General features: G+C 48.1%; 2 protein-coding genes and 1 long non-coding RNA gene across 9 annotated transcripts in view; 2 read left to right on the top strand and 1 right to left on the bottom strand.

Moving 5' to 3' along the window:
* The first annotated feature begins 620 nt into the window (after positions 1-620).
* Positions 621-2,592, top strand: LOC141371890 (uncharacterized). Its single transcript, XR_012377191.1, has 2 exons — positions 621-1,067; positions 2,420-2,592. It is a non-coding gene; the product is annotated as an uncharacterized lncRNA (long non-coding RNA).
* A 325-nt stretch (positions 2,593-2,917) lies between these two features.
* On the bottom strand, positions 2,918-16,255 carry PSMD13 (proteasome 26S subunit, non-ATPase 13). 2 transcript variants are annotated; one of them, XM_073889804.1, is made up of 13 exons: positions 16,073-16,255; positions 14,741-14,819; positions 10,789-10,823; positions 10,648-10,703; positions 10,365-10,408; positions 10,095-10,181; positions 8,001-8,172; positions 6,748-6,827; positions 6,545-6,670; positions 4,897-4,959; positions 4,201-4,281; positions 3,918-4,034; positions 2,918-3,461 (listed from the first exon to the last, which is right to left on the bottom strand). In XM_073889804.1, exons 1-13 carry the CDS (start codon positions 16,165-16,167, stop codon positions 3,252-3,254), a joined length of 1,245 nt encoding a protein of 414 aa, XP_073745905.1. In that variant the 5' UTR covers positions 16,168-16,255; the 3' UTR covers positions 2,918-3,251. The 2 variants fall into 2 exon arrangements, with proteins under 2 accessions (XP_073745905.1, XP_025717783.2); XM_025861998.2 differs by having other exon boundaries at positions 2,918-3,379; positions 16,073-16,254.
* An 8-nt stretch (positions 16,256-16,263) lies between these two features.
* Positions 16,264-17,485, top strand: part of SIRT3 (sirtuin 3) — a 21,070-nt gene continuing 19,848 nt past the window's right edge. For 2 of the 6 annotated variants that reach the window (XM_073889805.1, XM_073889806.1), the window contains exon 1: positions 16,264-16,845. In XM_073889805.1, coding sequence (XP_073745906.1) covers positions 16,791-16,845 — 55 coding nt within the window. In that variant the 5' untranslated portion in view covers positions 16,264-16,790. The remainder of the gene's footprint in view (positions 16,846-17,485) is intronic. The other 4 variants (XM_073889807.1, XM_073889808.1, XM_025861999.2 and 1 more) reach the window with 3 other exon arrangements.

Here is a 17,485-nt window from a genome sequence, read left to right as displayed (position 1 = left end):
TGTATGTGTAGGGGGTTGTTGGTACAGAGAGAAGGTGTGAAATAGTCTCTCAGAGAGCAGGAAAACAAATGTACTAGTAGATGTTTGCTGTGGGAAGAAATGAGTGACTCATTTTCTGTAGAAATAAGAGAAGAGAGGCAGGGAGGCTCTGAGCTCACACATGGCATGTGGGCAGGTTACAGGCTGATTACCCCAGGTCTGGTGGGTACCGTGGACCCAGCACATTTGGCCCTGGGAGCCTTTACCCGAATGTGGGCCCAGAGGCAGGGGCCTAAGTGCCCCCTGGCCCCTGAACTCGCACTCACGAAGTGTCTGCTGACCTTCTTCCCACCTCAGTTTGTCCACGGTGCAATCGTGAGGGTCTCCTCTGGGAACTAAGGCTGTCGTGTCAGTGTTAGCAACAGCACCGCTGAAATCAGCAGGGAGGCTCTTCAGACTCACCACGTGCTGCGCCTGGGAGGAGCGGGGCTCTGAGAACACCCAGCTGGGTGTTAAGAATCGGAAGGCTGGGCAGCTCAGCCAGGAATTCCTAAGTTAGAGAATTTTAAAATAGCTCTACGCGGCATCGCCAGCTGACACTCCAGATACTTAAGATTCACTCTTAACTTAGGTCACTTTCCCCCTCCTGCATTCTCAAACTCTCTGACTCCCCTGGTACTGCTTCTTTGTTGAGTGCATTTTTCACAGAGAAATGAAGGCCCTTTGAAGAGAGGGCCAAGCCTGCCTGCACTGCGAAGGGCTCGAAGGCCCTCGGGTGCTACAGCAGGGACAGTGCCTGGAGGCTGCTGGCCTGAGGCTGGCTCTCACCCACTTCCAAGGGGGCGTCCTCTCTGCCAAGCACCATGACAAGAGGGGACAGCTGCAGCTCCCCTCCTTGAGCTATAAAAAGCCCCAACACCCGAGTGAGCAGATACACGAACTTTGCTGGACTCCAGGAGGAGCTCGGCTCAACTACCATGCTGAGATTAGCCTGTACCACCAGGCTGCTGCAGGCCCCTCTGAGGGGCTGGGTGGTTCCCAAGGTGCACATCTCTGCCAAGCCAGCCCGGACGCCCACTTCTCCCATGGTGAGTACCTCTGGTGCCACAGGAGTGCTGACTTGAGCAGGGGGAGTGGGCAGTCCTGCAGAGTGCAGAAGATGAGGTGGGTTTGGGGGCAGCATACAGAAGGCCAGGCTGGTAAAGGCGGGGAGGAATATATTCTCAGGCCTGCAGCCTCTAGAGGTGATCCTTGTGCAAGAATGCAGTCCTATGGCTGGGACACTGTCCCTCCTCCAGGAAAGAGGTCCTTGCATTCATTGCCTGGAGGTCAGGCTCCCAAAGCATCCAGCAGAGTCAGTGAGGGGATGGTGGTCTCTCTGTTTTCAGGCCCCCATTTGCCTTCTGGCAAATGAGGGGTGCTAACAGCTGAGCCTGAAGGGCACTCAGTGTATATTCCAGCTTCGCCGCTCATTGAAGGGAAAGAATGGGCTGCTTTGAGGGTCCGTGAGAGCACAGGCAAAAACACAGACCTGTCACCCTCGCGCTCCAGGAGAGCAGACAACTACCTCTGTGTTAAGAATCCATAACCAAGGTCTACAAGGTCATTTGTTCAAGGTCTTATCACCGGTGAAGCTAAGATTTGAACCCAGCCTAGGGGCCCAGTTCTGGGCAATGTTACTCCGAATCCGCTAGAAGGCCAAGTCAAGAGGAAGAATTGGTTTCCGACCTGGCATTGGACTCTGTTTTAGAGAACAGGGAGGGATGACTGGGCCCGGGGCTCTGTTTCAGGAGGAATCCGAGTGAAGGGGATGTATAGCTGGTTCTTTGGAACCTGGCTCCAGGTGAGATGGCCTTTGCGTGCTTTGTGTGTGCATGCACACAAATGCACGCGCAGTGTGAGGAGTCCTATTTCCTCCAGCCAGGCTTCTGAGCAGGACCGCCATTTAGGGAAAAGGCCCTGCCCTTGTTTGTGGGACCCGAATCTCAGCTGTGTCTTTGTCCTGCACAGCACCTGACACACACGTCTGCCAGTATCTGGAAGGGAGGGCACATGTTGCGTCTGGTCAGAAGTTCAAGGTCGAGGGACACGTGGCCTGCCCAGGCCATGATAAGAGGTCCTGTTCCACAGAGCCTGGGGCCCAGGGCTGCTGGTCTGGGTCTCTGTAGAGGCTGTCTGCACTGATGACTACAGCAGCCCCTGCTCGTGCATTGCAGGCTCTTTCCACCTGACAAAAAAGAAGTCTGGGGCTGGGCTGAGGGTCCCATAAGAGCAGAGGGGGCAGGGCAGGATGTCTCTAACTCTGGACTGCTGCTCTGGTTAGAAGGCCTCCCACACCGCAGGACGAGGGGACAGAGGGGCAGGTAGACAGCCTTCCTCAGTGAGCCAGGAATGACCTGGTAATGGTCTGGTGGACTCACATGTGCTTTCCTCAACCCAGGAGCAAGCCACTGGGCTCTCTGTGCTGTTCCTCAGCTTCCTGATTCCTGCAGGCTGGGTCTTAGCCCACCTGGACAGCTACAAGAGAAGCTCTGCAGCATGAAGGCTCCGCAGCTTGGGCTCCAGGCACAGGGCCAACGGCCCCATTAAACCCCTCCCTCCACCCAGTGTTCACTTGGTGGTTGTGTCATTTGTGTACAAGCACCCCCCCCCCCCCCGGACACTCAGCACTGGGCTGAGGGCTGCTGGCTGGGGCACCGGGGCCCCGGATGGCCCTGGCTGGGTGGTAGTGGGTGGACACCATGTCTGAGCCACAACAGATAAGACTTGCTTCCTTGGACCCGTGCCCTGTATGTGCAGGGCTGCCCTTTTCCCAGGGTAGGAAAGGAGGGCTGAGGCCAAACCCCCACCAAGCCCTACCTCCCATCTCCTGCTTTCTAATCTCTTAGGCCCAGGCTTGACCTGGAAGCTAAGACTAAGGAAACAGGACCACAAAAAGGACAAAACAAAGGCGTTTATTACAGGAACATTCTCATATGACACCAGAGCTGTTCACACAGGTGGATGTAATGGAGACGAGCCTCCAAGTGGTGTCCCCACACACCTCAAGGCTACTCCTTCTCATTCCTCAGGGCACATGCACACTCTTGCCCGCCTCGTCACCAGAGACCCGTGACCCCTCCCCACTGTGGGCTACGGGAGACACCCACAAAGGAGGTTTCTCTCTGCGGCCAAGCCCCCCATCAGTGACCGTTCTGTTTTCACAGCAGGAAGAACAGTCCCTACTCCACAAACAGAATCCCACCCCCACCCCCAATTAAATGCAGATCTTCTCAGCTGCCACACACGGGTGAGGCAGGGGGCTCTAGGTGAGGATATCGTGGGCCTGGTGCTCCACCAGCATCTCCATGCCCCTCACATCGGTGCACCAGAACTCCAGGCGGTCCTTCATTCCCTTGATCTGAGGCAAACCAGGACCACACGGGTGTTAGGACACTTGGGAATCCCAGGCGTACATCTCCAGCTAATTCTTTAGGGCAGCACTAATAAAAAGGACACCAGAGCTGGGGGAGTGAACTGTGTGAAAGGGGATCATCCCAGTCAATTCTTATCGCAAGGACATTTAAAAAAAACTTGCATGAAAGAAAACAGGTAAGAATAGAGGAAATCCACAGGATTACATTTCCAGCAAATACGGACAAGATGGATCTGAGCTCAAACCACAGAACTAGGAACATATTTGATCAGAGTACCAATTTTAAGATTAAAAGGCATCATCAGCACAACCAGCACTGTAATTATGATAAGCTTTTAAATGCAAGGTTCAAACCCCAGGCTTGTATTAAATTAGGTTCTTTAAAAAACCCTTAGTCCCCACAGCAGTAAAATATTCTCTGAAATCTCTCGTCAATACTGCTTTCTTCCTAAATGGCTTCCATCCAAGTGAAACTAAGCACAGATACCATCCGAACCACCCACAGAAGTGAACTATGTGTTACCTGCTGCAGATCCAACACTCGGGGCTGCACCCAGGTCATGTGTACCCGCTTATCCACCTCGTCAATGCTGCCTTTCACCAGACCCACCGAGAGCGCCTTCATCACCAGCAACTCCACCTGCTCAAAGAGGGGCTGATGTGAGTCACCCCAAGGCCCTAAAGTTTGGGGGAATGAGACAGTGTCTTCTGTGGTTTGTGGAGTCTGGGGAGCAGTGTTTATAGGAGCTCCGACCCCTCTGGGTGGCAGCTCTACCACCGGACCATCCTGAGTCCAACAACTGTACCTCGTTCACAGTGATTTTAGCACTTTTGGCAATTTCTTCAAAAGTGAGTTGTCTGTGATTGGCAGGTCGTGTGAAAGTCATCTGAAAAAAAATTTTTTGTTAACTATTTTTCCAAATAAAAATTGCCAGAGAACTGACTGATAGAATGTTTTTGTCAATTCTTGCTCTGAAAATACAGATCTTATTACTATCCCACATACTAAACTTTTCCTTAATATCAGCCATGTATCTTATTGGGAACAAGCTTCCCATGCTCAGATAATAAGGTGAAATAAGCTTCACAGCAGTTGTTGGCAATGGTCAGTATTCATGCCCTGAGCAAGTGCTTGAGGCTGCTGTGTGCCAGGGCTGTACTTGGGCTGGGAACAGCGTGGTGGCACAGAAATGTAAGGTCCATTTCCTCAAGAAGCTTAAATTCTAGTCGGGAAACACAGAAGAACATATGTCAAATGGCACATATAATGAGGTGGCAGCTACTTTAGCTCAGACGGTCAGGGAATACCTCTCAGAGGAGGCATTATCTAAGATGAGACTCAAATACAAACGGAAAAAAGCCAATGGTGGCAGAAGAAAAAGGAAGGTGGTAGAGAGGGGGTGTGGCCAAAGTATCCCTACAGGAGGCTTGGAGAGTTTGCAGGACCTCATGGGCTCACCTGCAGGGTCTGAAATCAGAGTGGTTCCTGGGTGCTTGCTTACCTCCATGAGGCACAACAACTGAATTTTCCTCAGAAGCTGGGCTTCGTTGGCTGCTAAATCAGGCTGAAAAGTAGAAAGATACCAGTTACCTAACCTGGGCTTTCAAATTCTTTCTACAACAGATCGAACGAAAAGAAACTTGGCACGTCCAAACACCTTACACCATAGGGTCACGGAGGCTCACTTTTCTTAGAACACTATTAACTGGTGCATCCCCAAAAGGCTATGCTCCCACATAAGGCATTTACCAGGTGAGATGCATACTAATGCCACAGACACCAGGGGGTAGGACCCAGGTGCAGGCGTTTCAAGGAGACTCTTGGCACAAAGAAAAGCAAGGAAGGACCCGTCTGTGCCTGAGCAGGTCCAAGTGCACTGCCTGCTTGGTCAGCTCCGTGTAAGTGGGGCCTCTGAGGAACACATTCCTTAAGTCCCAGGGAGTTGTTCTGAACTGAAAGAGCAAGTTATTAACTTGTGATGAAAAACAGCACTGTCGTGAGAACCAGAACATGCCCTTCTGCATGACCTGCACAGTCGCCTTGCAGGTAGGTCACGGGTTACTGCTAAGCAGAGACAAAAAGGGAGAATGGGTTCCCTGATTCAAACATTTAGGAACTCATACCCCAACACAGGCAGTCCCCCAGGGACGTTTCTGCCACAGGTATGGGACAGGTCAAACTCTTCACAAAGAGCCCACTCCCCCCAAATGGGCTCTCGCTGCTTAGACAGATACTGCTGGCAAGGCACCTCTGATGTTCTTTCTTTCCTTATGTTTCTACAGCTAGCCAACTTTCTTTCCAAGTGGCACATTTGTTTCTTTCAGAGATCAACACACAGACTATAGTTAGGGTTGGCTGGTCTTGTTTTCTGCCTCTTCCCAGACCATTTACATCTACTTGGCTCCACTATGTGTGAATTCTACAAGTTTATTTTGAAAAGTACAAAAACAATCATCCCTATCACTATGAACAATTTAGTAATATTTGCTTCTAATAATTTCATTTAAAAAATAAACTTACTATGAAAGCTCAGGTCCTCGTTAACACCTCTTCTCCCTAATTCACACCTCCTAGAGGCTCCTCTCCTAGCCCAGTGCCCTCTCCCCTGCTGACCCCTTTCCCTCTACACTGTCCATCCCCTCCGCCCCCCGCACTGACCACTCCCTTCCTGTACAGACTATCCTGCCTTCCCGAACCCCAGGCTCTCCCCGGCTCTCGTCACTCACTCAATCTGGCCTCACAGACCCTATTTCAGTTCAGCAACATGCTAAAAGCTTCCTCTCCCCTGTTGAATATACTCTTCTCATATCCTTCACTTGGTTAAAATATACTCACACCTAAGAGCAGACACAGAGCATTACTCCTTTTGGGTCCTCTGTGACACCCGTCACCCAGATGACACTCCCCTATCATATTCTGTTAGTATAGCACTGAGCACTATCATAGTAACTGAGTTACTACCGTAACTAGCCACTTAACCACCTGCTCTATGAGAGCAAGACCGGCCTGTCTTTATCTCCTATCTCCCCAGTGCCTGGGGTGTAGAGGGAAGGTGCACGGAAAACATGCGTTAAATCAATGAATGGACGCAGGATGACAGAGAGCCAGGGGCACTGTAGGAGCGCTCAGCCGTCCTTCCCATGACTGACCTGCTGGCCCCAGGCGGTTTTCAGTGTCTGGAATCTCTCTACGTTGCCACTGTTAAACGCATAAAGGGTGTCAATCAGCCACTGCCGGTCGGTGCTCCTCAGTGATTCCAGCACAGGGTGCATGAGCTGCAAGGAGGAGATGGTTAGCTGGCAAAAAAAATGTCTCCCCCTTGTTCAGAAATCTGTGCCCAGGGTCCACTTACGAGTTCTCCAAAGTTAAAAACTCCCTCGCCAAGAAGTCCTGCTAGTCCCAGCGTGAACGCTCTCTCCTGCTGCTCAGACACTACGGCAACAACACACCTCCGGTGACACCCCAGTTATGAGAATCAGTCCTGTCTGCCTTTAAAAATCCCAAAAAAGTAAAGAAACCACTCCCTGTAATGGTTATATCACAAAGCCTTAACACGTTTCTTTTTTTTTTAATTTTTATCTTTTTTATTTTTATTTTACGTATTTTGTCTTTTAGAGAGGGAAGGTGGGGAGGGGCAGAGGGAGAAAGAACCTCAAGCAGGCCCCATGTTCCGCGCGGAGCCCGATGTGGGGCTCGATCCCCCGACCCTGAGGTCATGACCTGAGCCAAAACCCAGCATCCGATGCTTAACCGACTGAGCCACTCGGGTGCCCCGTTAGTCCTCTCTTTTACAGTACTGGATCAACTCAAGTTATACCTCGAAGCACATATACAGGTTCTGTGGGAAACACATTCATTCGTTTACTTATTTCTGCCTAAATACATGACTCCATTTCTATTTTCTAAAGCAGTTAATCTACTTCCTGGAAGCATCACCTCTTATTTCTCTTAAAGTCAACTCATCTGGCCTCTTTTCAGAATAGAGTGAACCTACTTCCTGTCCCTACAACAATCCCACTCTCCTGACCACGTTGCTTGCTTTTCCAATGTGCTTCTTGAGACGAAGGAACTCAAACTGCACCATTTTTAGGAGTTGCTGGTCCCCAGAGCTTCAACAGTGTACTGTGAGAAACATCTAAAATGGGTTCATATTTCCTTTCTAAACACCCTCCTTGCACTTTCCCCAAAACTATCATTCATCTTTCTTTCCATTCCTCAGATACTTGAAAGATTTTTCTAAGGTATTCCCCTGGGTCTTGCTCAGTTTCCGGAACAAGATTCTCAGTGCAGGGTTTCACCGTGCCCTTCATGCTGCAGGGGCCAAGACAGTGACATCGCTGTGCTTCTCACAAAGGCCTCTGATTCAGAGAACAGGAAAGACTAGAGAGGGAACAGCGAAGGACTACAGGGTGCAGCCTTGTTTTCACCTGAGCTAAATGCCGAAGGCAGACCCGGGGAGAAACTGATGCTTGCACGGCTCTTTCCACCCTCTACCACCTGGGGTTTCTTCAACGAGGGATGGATACACCAGAGTAACTTCTGAGACCTGCTACCATGCCTCAAGAGCATGCTCCTTCGACATGCACTTTAATGGCTCCGTGTTACCTGGTAGATCCTTGATGTCGACACAGCCCAGAAATCGCAGGGCATCTTTGTAGTAGGCCGCGTGGTTTCCGACTGTTTGATAATATTTACTGGAGAGGTCGTAGAAACGACTGTGAACTGATGTCACACCAGGGAGGTTGTTGAGCATCTCTTCAACATCTTCAATTGTTTCCTACATGCAGGAAGCAAGATCGCCCTTCTTTTTAACTTAAAGCACTTTTAAGGAAATATATGACAAAGACTGATAGGACTATGTTAAAATGGAAAACTTCAGTTCATCTAAGACACACACAAAAAAGAACAAAAACAAGCTACAGACTGGGCAAAGAAATTTACTGCACATGTAACCCACCAGGGAGTATGACCAACACTATATAAAGAACTCTTTTTTTTCTCTCCAAAGATTTTATTTATTTATTTATCTGACAGAGAGAGAGAGAGATAGTAAGAGCAGGAACACAAACAGGGAGAGTGGCAGAGGGAGAAGCAGGCTTCCTCCCAAGCAGGGAGCCCAATGCGGGATTTGATCCCAGGACACTGGGATCATGACCTCAGCTGAAGGCAGATGCTTAATGACTTAGCCACCCAGGCGCCCCTATATAAAGAACTCTTACAAATCAACAGGAGGAAAGCAACACAGAAAAGAAAGGGCAAAACCAAAGATATTAACAGGCAATTTACAGAAGTGGAGACATGAATGGAGGGGTCAATAAATCCCCAATGAGATGGCATTTCATCTCCACCACACTGGCAAGAATTAAATAGTCTGAAAATACCAAGTATTGAAGAAATGAGCTTTGGAAGTGCTTGTATGGTGCTAGGGGAGCGTGAGCCATCTTGGAGAAAGGTTTGACCACATCTGGTAAAGGCGTAGAGCATACACCTTATACCTGTAGCCTCACCTCCAGGCACATGTGCTGGTGAGATTCTGCCCACATACACAAGGAACCAGGCACAGAAATAATGATAACTAACAGCACTGTTCGTAATAGGAAAAAATCCTGAATCCCTTCAATAGGAGACTGATGCATAGGCTGTGAAACAGCTGTAACAGTAAAATACCAAATAACACTAAGAATGAATGGTCACAGGTACCAACATGATGACTCTCAAACCTCACACCAAGCCAGTAACTTAAAACAATACTGCATTATCACTTAGACTTACACATCCCTATCTAGTGAGCATCAGGAACCACACAAGCACGAGGAACACCAAACAGACGCACGGGAGCACTGCTGGTGCACGAACATGCTCTGAGGGCCCAGCAGCTCCAACTGTGCAGTGCTGCCTCATTCCTAAGCCGGGGGGGGGTACGTGGACACCCATGACAGAATTCTTTATAGTGTTTTATGGCTTTCAATGTCTTAAACATTTCAAAGCAAAATGTAGTAAGTATGCATGCAGGATAGGACTGGGAAGCAATAAGAAATAAGAAGTGTTATTTTAGGGCAATGAGAACATCAACACTTACCCCAGTATTTTCTTAAATATTATGGTTACCAAAAAACCCAAACCCAAAACAAACACAGATAGTCTCTGGTTCAACAAGGTGGACTGACCACATAAGTTGGTCTTACTGCCATCCATACCCACATCTGTCCCCCAAATTATACTAAAGTGGAAATAAGAAAGAGACAGGAAACTTCAACAAGGATTAGGAGGTAGAGAGGGTGGAGGAGCAGCCTGTGACCTGTCATGGTGAGTGGGCTGACCCTGGTCAGTGAGGGCCCATATGGACAGTCTGGGGCTGTCTGGAACCCTCCTGCTGACAGACGTGCTGTGCTTGCCCAGGGCAGTCCTCTTATATTAAAGGATAACAGGCCTCATAGCAGCAAGTGACTCTCGGTGATTTTGAAAACCAAAACCAAAACTTGCATGCATGCACACACGCATACACACAGAATGATGGGGCTAAGAAATGTCAGCAATGGGAGTGTGAGAGAGGATATATGAGAGTTCTTCGTGCTACATCTGCAACTTTTCTATAATTTAAAATCACTTGAAAAAGTAAACTGGAGAAATAGGATTCTCCCCCCTTAACCCTAAACCACTTTGTAAACCAAAGACAAACCTGTACTATGGCACGCTTACCTTTGTGACCTGTAGGTCCCCGATGTTTAATTTTAGAGCTCCAATCGCAGTTTTACACAGAATCACTGCCTCATCGCTGCTTTTCACCTACAGATGTCAGAAACAAGGGGACCTGAGAAGTGTGGGCAGGAGATGAACAAAACACCTGCATACTGGCTTCACTTACAGGATAAGAGATACGCTGGTCTCCACAAAGTGTGTACAGCAAGCGCAGACGCAAAACCATAAGTCATGCACATTCTAAAGATTTGGCTCAGACTTCATATTTACCTTTTCACGAGTCTTTTCCAGAAAAGTAAGAGCCACATTAGGATCTAGAAACGGCAGAAGAACAATGTCAGAAGAACCACCAACAGAGTATCTTTAGAGATTGGTTCCTACCAACCACAATACAGGTAGGATAATCTTTATGTTTAGATCATAAAATATAATAAAAACTTAACTTAGAATCTGGCATTTTCTATCAAAATGTAAAAGTTCAATTAACTTATATTTCAAAATCATTTTAATTACCATTTGGATCTGCTCCTTTATGACACAAAATGAGACTCACCAGTCATCTGTCTAACTACATGAAGAATGATTTCTACCAGGGACAAAGGATTCACCCTGAAATAAAAACCACCAGTCTTTGAGTGTCATTAAGCATCTATGTTTTCATGTTCAAAGTCAAAAACTGACAAAGGTGTTTTACCTGTGTTCAAATTCACTGATGAAGTTTTCATAAAGCTGTGGAACCAAAACACACAGAGTAATTACAGGATATCTTTCATTTTGCAAAATCAAAAGTGACCACAATGCCCACCACAGAGCAGGCACTGCAGAAATGTTGGCAGAATGACATGAGACCCATATTTGGGTTTATTAATCACCAATGGATTACTGAAGAAAGCTATGGTTTTCTTCCTGGGAATTAGATTCCTGACCTGTAAGAATCTCCTAGAGACCAATTCCTATTTTTCTCCAAAGTATTTTAGGTAAAACAGATTATCAGTTTGAAAGATTCACTAACCTTCAGATTTTAGAGGGTTGTAGCCTACATTACCAAATTTATCTGCCATTCAGCAAACACTTCAGTACGTACTCGGGCTCTTTGCTAGGTACTACAGACAGAGAATGTATAAAATAAAAGCTGGGCTTGCAAGGATTCCTGGTCTAGTAGAGCAGACTTGTAAACAAGTAAGTGACAATACTGTGTGTTTACAGTGAGGAAAAAAAACACATGGGTGGATCAGCCAAAAGGAGAGGTTCCAAGGACTATTCCAGAAATGGTGATAATTGAGTTTTAAGGAAGGAAGAACGTTAGAGAGCTGGACAAATTTGGTATGGGAGAGGGAGTATAGAGCTGGGAGAACATTCCAGACAGGAACAGACATGTGCAAGAGCACTGAAGAAACACTGCACTGTGTTTTAGGAGCATTTCTGAAGGACACAGACCGTGGGAGGCACTGGCGCTTGACCTTGTCCTGAAGGCAAACCAGAGCCAGTGCAAACACATGGCCACACTTCTACTTTGTAAGCTTGACTGGGGGCAGGGAGGATAGAGAGGGAACAGAGGGAGGGACAGAGACCAGCTGAGGCTACTAGTAAAGACAGGAAAGTGAGGGTAGACGAAGGGTCTGAGAGGTTCGCTGGTCACAGGAAAGGAAATGGGAACTGACAATGACCTCTGAGCTTATCGCTGGGTAACTGGGCAAAGTGGGGAGAGGGAGCATCCAGATGGGGTCAACTTGGATAAGGAGAGTCTGTGATTCCTCTGGGATGTGAAGACAGAAAGATGGAAACGTCCCTGTGAAAGAAAAGGTGGTGCATATGCACACAGAGTGTAGGATGTTATTCAGCCATAAAAAGAAGGAAATCCTGGGGCGCCTGGGTGGCTCGGTCGTTAAGCGTCTGCCTTCGGCTCAGGTCATGATCCCAGGGTCCTGGGATCGAGCCCCGCATCGGGCTCCCTGCTCGGCAGGAAGCCTGCTTCTCCCTCTCCCACTCCCCCTGCTTGTGTTCCCTCTCTCGCTGTGTTTCTGTCAAATAAATAAAAAAAACTTAAAAAAAACGAAGGAAATCCTGCCATTTGTGACAACATGGATGAAACCGGAGGGCGTTTTGCTTAGTGAAATAAGTTAGACAAAGAAAGACAAATACTGTATGATTCACTTCTACGTGAAATCTAAAAAAACTGAACTCACAGATAACAGAGAACAGATTGGTGGTTGTCAGAGGCAGGGGTTGAGGGGTGCAAGAAATGGCTGAAGGTACAAAATGTCCAGTCATAAGATAATTAAGTCCTGGAGACAGAATGTACAGCACAGTGACTACAGTTAACAATACTGTGCTGTATATTTGAAAGTTACTAAGAGAGCAAATCATAAAAGCTGTCATCGCGAGAAGAAAAAAAAGCATAACCGTGAGATGGATGTTAACTAGACTTACTGTGATCAATTTGCACATACACATATACCAAGCCATTACATTGTACACCTTAAACTAATACAGTATTATACGTCAATTATTTCTCAGTAAAACTGGGGGGAGGGTATTCAGTTAGTGATTTAAATCTGGCACCCAGCATGGGGTGCCTGGGTGGCTCAGTCAGTTAGGCGTCTGCCTTCGGCTGGGGTCCCGATGCCAGGGTCCTAGGACTGAACTCCCTGCTCAGCGGGGAGTCTGCTTCTCCCTCTGCCTGCCACTCCCCCTGCTTGTGCTCTCTCTCTCTCTGTCAAATACATAAATAAAAATCTTTAAGAAAGATAAATCTGGCACCCAGCAGAGAGCAATCTAAATAAAATGGCTTTGGGCGCCTGGGTGGCTCAGTTGGTTAAGCGACTGCCTTCGGCTCAGGTCCCGGGATCGAGTCCCACATCGGGCTCCCTGCTCGGCGGGGAGTCTGCTTCTCCCCCTGACCCTCTTCCCTCTCGTGCTCTCTATCTCTCATTCTCTCTCTCTCAAATAAATAAATAAAATCTTAAAAAAAAATAAATAAAATGGCTTTTTCATTACAAAGGACTATTTCAAAGATATCCTTTTCATTAAGGGGGTATTCTAACTTTTCTGATATCCATTACAATTTATGTAAAAACCCCTCCAAAGAAAAAAGAAACTCAAAATTACTACTGGTCACAGCAGATTCATGAACACTATGTATTTGAAAGTTCTGTGGGCTGAGTCCCAACAATTTTTAAAGGTTTGCTCGCCCACTGAAACAGTAAACGCCAGTCTGCTGACCTGAGTTAAGTGTTACGTTACATGGGGTTGAGGTAATATTTTGCTCTGTGTAGAAAGTGATTTAAAGACAAGAGAGCAAAGAATAGAGATGAATAATCATGAATTATTCATCGCTATGATATAGAACCTTAGGGAAAAATATGAAGATAGCTCTAATTTATCATTTTTCCACATAATCCAGAAGACAGAATGCCCAGCAAAATCTTTAGGTTTACAGATGAATACAAGTTCCTTTGAAGTAGTGAAATGTCAAACTGGTGGGTATAAAACACAAGAAAATCTTAGGATCCCAGGTGGTGGGGTAATAAGGTGATAAGCTTCACTGTGAGCACATATAAAGTAATGTACCCAGGGCAAATAACTCAAGCTATCAAGAACTAGTTTTTGGGGCACCTGGGTGGCTCAGTCGTTAAGCGTCTGCCTTCGGCTCAGGTCATGATCCCAGGATCCTGGGATCGAGCCCCACATCTGGCTCCCTGCTCCGCGGGAAGCCTGCTTCTCCCTCTCCCACTCCCCCTGCTTGCGTTCCCTCTCTCGCTGTGTCTCTCTCTGTCAAATAAATAAATAAAATCTAAAATAATAATAATAATAATATTAAAAAAAAAAAGAACTAGTTTTTGGTTCCAATGCAGGTATAAATCTCTGATTCATTCAGAATCTGAGAGAGAAAGGCATCAAAGAGTAAGATGTCAAGAAAGATTTTAAAAAGGAAGCTACCAGTGAACAAATTGGTGGGGGTTTGCTACGGAGCGTAGGGAAGGCTGGGGCAGAGAACTTTTTCCCCCTCTGTTAACAAAAATTCTAAAAGTGCTCTACTACAGAAGATTTCTCTCTCCAAACCTCCCCACCTCCAAGTGAAGCACAAAAGAGGCCCTATTTTCCACACTACCCAAGACAAAGCATTTGGGCAAGTAAGCAGAATCAGTGGGAGTGAAGGAAGAGTGGTGATAACGGTTATCTATAAGATTCCTATGGTTATCTTATCTTCCACTACATCCTACCCCCACCCCCACTGATTTTGCACTTTCAATTTTGAATAACAGTTTCCAAAAGTACAGTACTGAAAAAAAAGTCTATGAACGATAAGATACAGGGCATCCTCTGCTGTAAGACAGGATTTTAGGCAGGGATTTCAGAAGAAGCCAGACTGTATTTGAAGCTTCTTCTACCACCTATTAGCTGTGGTCCACGGCAAGTTACTCAATCTCTTGGTGTTAACTTCTACATCAAATGAATAGGATAACAGTAGTGCTTATCTCCCAATGTTGCTGTAAAGAGTAAATGAGTAAATATACAAGACCCTTAGAACAGTACCTGACATACTGACGGCTGAGTAGGTATCGTGTATTAATAAAAAGCCCACCTACTATCTTTAAAAGTCATTTATATTTATATAATCTGACCTAGCATGGCAAATCATTTACCTTAATGAGGCCATCTCCTTGGGCAAAGCATGGGTCCTGCACAAAATCAAGCACCTGGAGAGTCAGTTGATGCCACAACCTGAAAAACATAAGGCCCTTAAGACCTATAAACTAATATCCAGTCACAGACACCACCAGCCTTGGTGGTCCTATCAAATAACAAATAGTAGCCAGTTCCTACTGTGTAACAGGAAGAAAGCGAAAGCAGACGCTAATAAACCTGAGCTCTTTTCCTGGCTCTGCTATTCAATGGTATGCCATCCTGGAGGACACCTTTTTAGAGTACCTCAAGAGTTACTGTGAGGTCTGATTGAAACCAAGAATTTGGAATCACACATATCTAAGTTGAAATCCTGGCTCTTCTACTTATTAGCTGAGTATCTCAGGGAAGAAGCTTAAAGTGAGCTTGTTTCCTCCGCTGTAAATGGGACGAATAAAGGATTAAATGGGCAAAGGAATAAGCCCTCTAGAAAAATGACAGTACATTTGAAACCAAAGTTTAATTTTTAAGAATGCAAATAACGCTAATAGAAGGCTGCTGAACATCATCCAAAAAAGTATTCATTTTCTATGTAAAAGGCACAATGCTGAACGCTAGGGTTGTTAACAGGGAAGTTATTCCAGGAGGTGTACTTTCCTATGGAAGGTAATGCTAGCAACACATAATGCTAGCAACTTACTCTATTCATTTAAAAAGAGGTTGGTGCTTAGCAACAGACAATTTGTTATAAAATTCATCATGTTTCTAAATAAGCCCAAACCCTGAGATCTCAGGAGTACAAAGCCCAATATGAAATGTAATGGAAAGTAGGGTCCGTGGGAGGGGGAGCCGTGGGTGAAACCCAGTGTGTAACCAGCTGCAGAATCAACAGGGGAAAAAACAAAACTGCACTCGGCTCTGGTTTATCCGCTCCAGGCCGCTGAGAAAAGATGGCGTAGATGCAGCCACGCGATGCCAAGGCTAAGACACCAGGATCTGCTATTCAAAAATGCATGGCAGCCAGACCTCTGAAAGGGTGTTCGCTTGTTCGACTGGAATCAAGAGCGAACGTCCTTTAAAGCCCTGACCCCTTTTCGTAATACCAGGGGAATTCGGAACCTCAGTCACAGCCCCTCGGTCGGGATGGCAGTCAACCCTAGGCCCCCAAGCTCTGCCCACGGCTCTGCTCCTCAGTCCCCGTGGGCTGTCACCCCCTCTCCCTCCTCAGCGCACCTCTCCGCGCGCGGGGCTGAGCACCCTCGGCCCATCAACGTCCCGCCCCTCCCCCGCCGCCCCCTCTCGGCCTCACTCTCCCACCACTGGGGCCCGGGGCCCCTCGGCTGGGCGCTCACTTCTTCGTGTAGAGCTCCTCCAGGCGGTGCCACACGGCGGCCTGGCCGGGCCCGGAGCTCTGGCTCTGCTGTAAGAAGCCAGGAACGTCCTTCATGACGGCAAGAAGACCCTGGGGCAGCTGTACTGTAGAGGGCTCCGCACCGCGGGGACGGCCGCCGGAAATGCTCACTCACTTCCGGCGCCGCGTCGCGCGGGGCAGGCCGGGAGCGCCCCGGCGGCCCGCGGCGCCCGCTGGTTGTCAGGGTAACTGCGCCTGTGCCTCCGAAGAAATTCTGTCCAGGCTTTGTACCCGATTTACGGCGCAGTTGGCCGTGCCATTCAACAGTGCGAGGGCCGGGAGTCGGCCCGGCCCTCGACTGGCTTTGTGGCCTCGGCCTTTGTGACCTGCAGGCTCTCATCTCAACGGGGGACCATGATAATAGCCGCTTCTTAATAGTGTCTGGCGAGGACTGAGTTAAAATGGGATGACTGGACGTAGTAAGTGCTCGCAAAGTGCTCGCATCACCGTCTCTCTTGAAAACGGTGGGAAAGCAGGAGAGAGAAATGCCGGCTACTGGTTTGGTCTTCAGGGCGAGAGGCGGGACCCCAAGGGGCTAGGAAGCCGCCCCCACCTGGCGTCCACCCCAACCTGGGCTCGCGCGACGCGGCGGGGCGCGCAGCGGCGGACTCCTGGCCTTTGGGGACAAGGTCACGAGCGGGCGACAGAGGAGCTAGGACATGGCCCGGTGGGCTCGGCCTGCTCTTTCCGCCTTCGGGCCCTGGGGCCCGGCAGGTGAGTGGGCCTCTTGGTTCGGCAGGGCGGGCTGGCAGCCGCGGGGGTGAGTCGGGGCGGGCGGCGCCGGGGGCGGAGACGAGCTCTCGGTGCCCGCGCCTTGCTGGGGTTGAAAAGCAGGCCGGGTCCAGTTCAGTCGAGCGCAGGAGTCAGGTTTTTTCCTTGCATGGTCGGTGGGACACTGGAGAACCTGAAAATGTTATGTCCCTGTTCACGCAGCGCAGAGGCTATTCCAGAGGCCACCATGGCAGCAGTTTCTTGTTTCTTAGGGATATTTTGGATAAGCACAAGCAACACTTGTATGTTCATTGTTGACACTCTTTAGTTAGCTGTTTTTACTTAACAATATGTCTTGGACTTACTTGCATCTCAAAACATAAATGCTTTCTTAGTTTTTTATACTGATCTGTAATTCCTTTTTTTTTCTTTGCATGACTTTTTATTCGAACCACCACATCTACCCCAACGAAGAGCTCCCCAGGCCCTGCCTCACCTCACCGGAAAGGGCTTAGAGTCAGGGAGGAGGGGCCTGTTGCTCCTGTCCGCGCAGGGGGAGGTCAGGATGGAGTCCGGGCTGCTTGGTTGCAGATCATTCAGACCCCTCCATTGTCTGTCTCTGCGGGGAACTGAGGGTGCCCCC

Source organism: Callorhinus ursinus, unplaced genomic scaffold (genome assembly GCF_003265705.2).
Source record: "Callorhinus ursinus isolate GAN/ISIS: 27379988/994484 unplaced genomic scaffold, GSC_fseal_2.0 scaffold118, whole genome shotgun sequence".
NCBI lineage: Eukaryota > Metazoa > Chordata > Mammalia > Carnivora > Otariidae > Callorhinus > Callorhinus ursinus.
This window is presented reverse-complemented; position numbering and strand designations above follow the sequence as displayed.

Bases quoted from the DNA above. Each gene is read 5' to 3' on its own strand.
- PSMD13 (XM_073889804.1), bottom strand. From the start codon at position 16,167: ATGAAGGACGTTCCTGGCTTCTTACAGCAGAGCCAGAGCTCCGGGCCC. The intron at 10,182-10,364 runs GTAAATATGAAG...TGACATCTGTAG, and splicing joins TGGAAAAGACTCGTGAAAAG to GTGAAAAGCAGCGATGAGGC. The intron at 4,035-4,200 runs GTACAGTTGTTG...CTCTTTGAGCAG, and splicing joins CTAAAATCACTGTGAACGAG to GTGGAGTTGCTGGTGATGAA.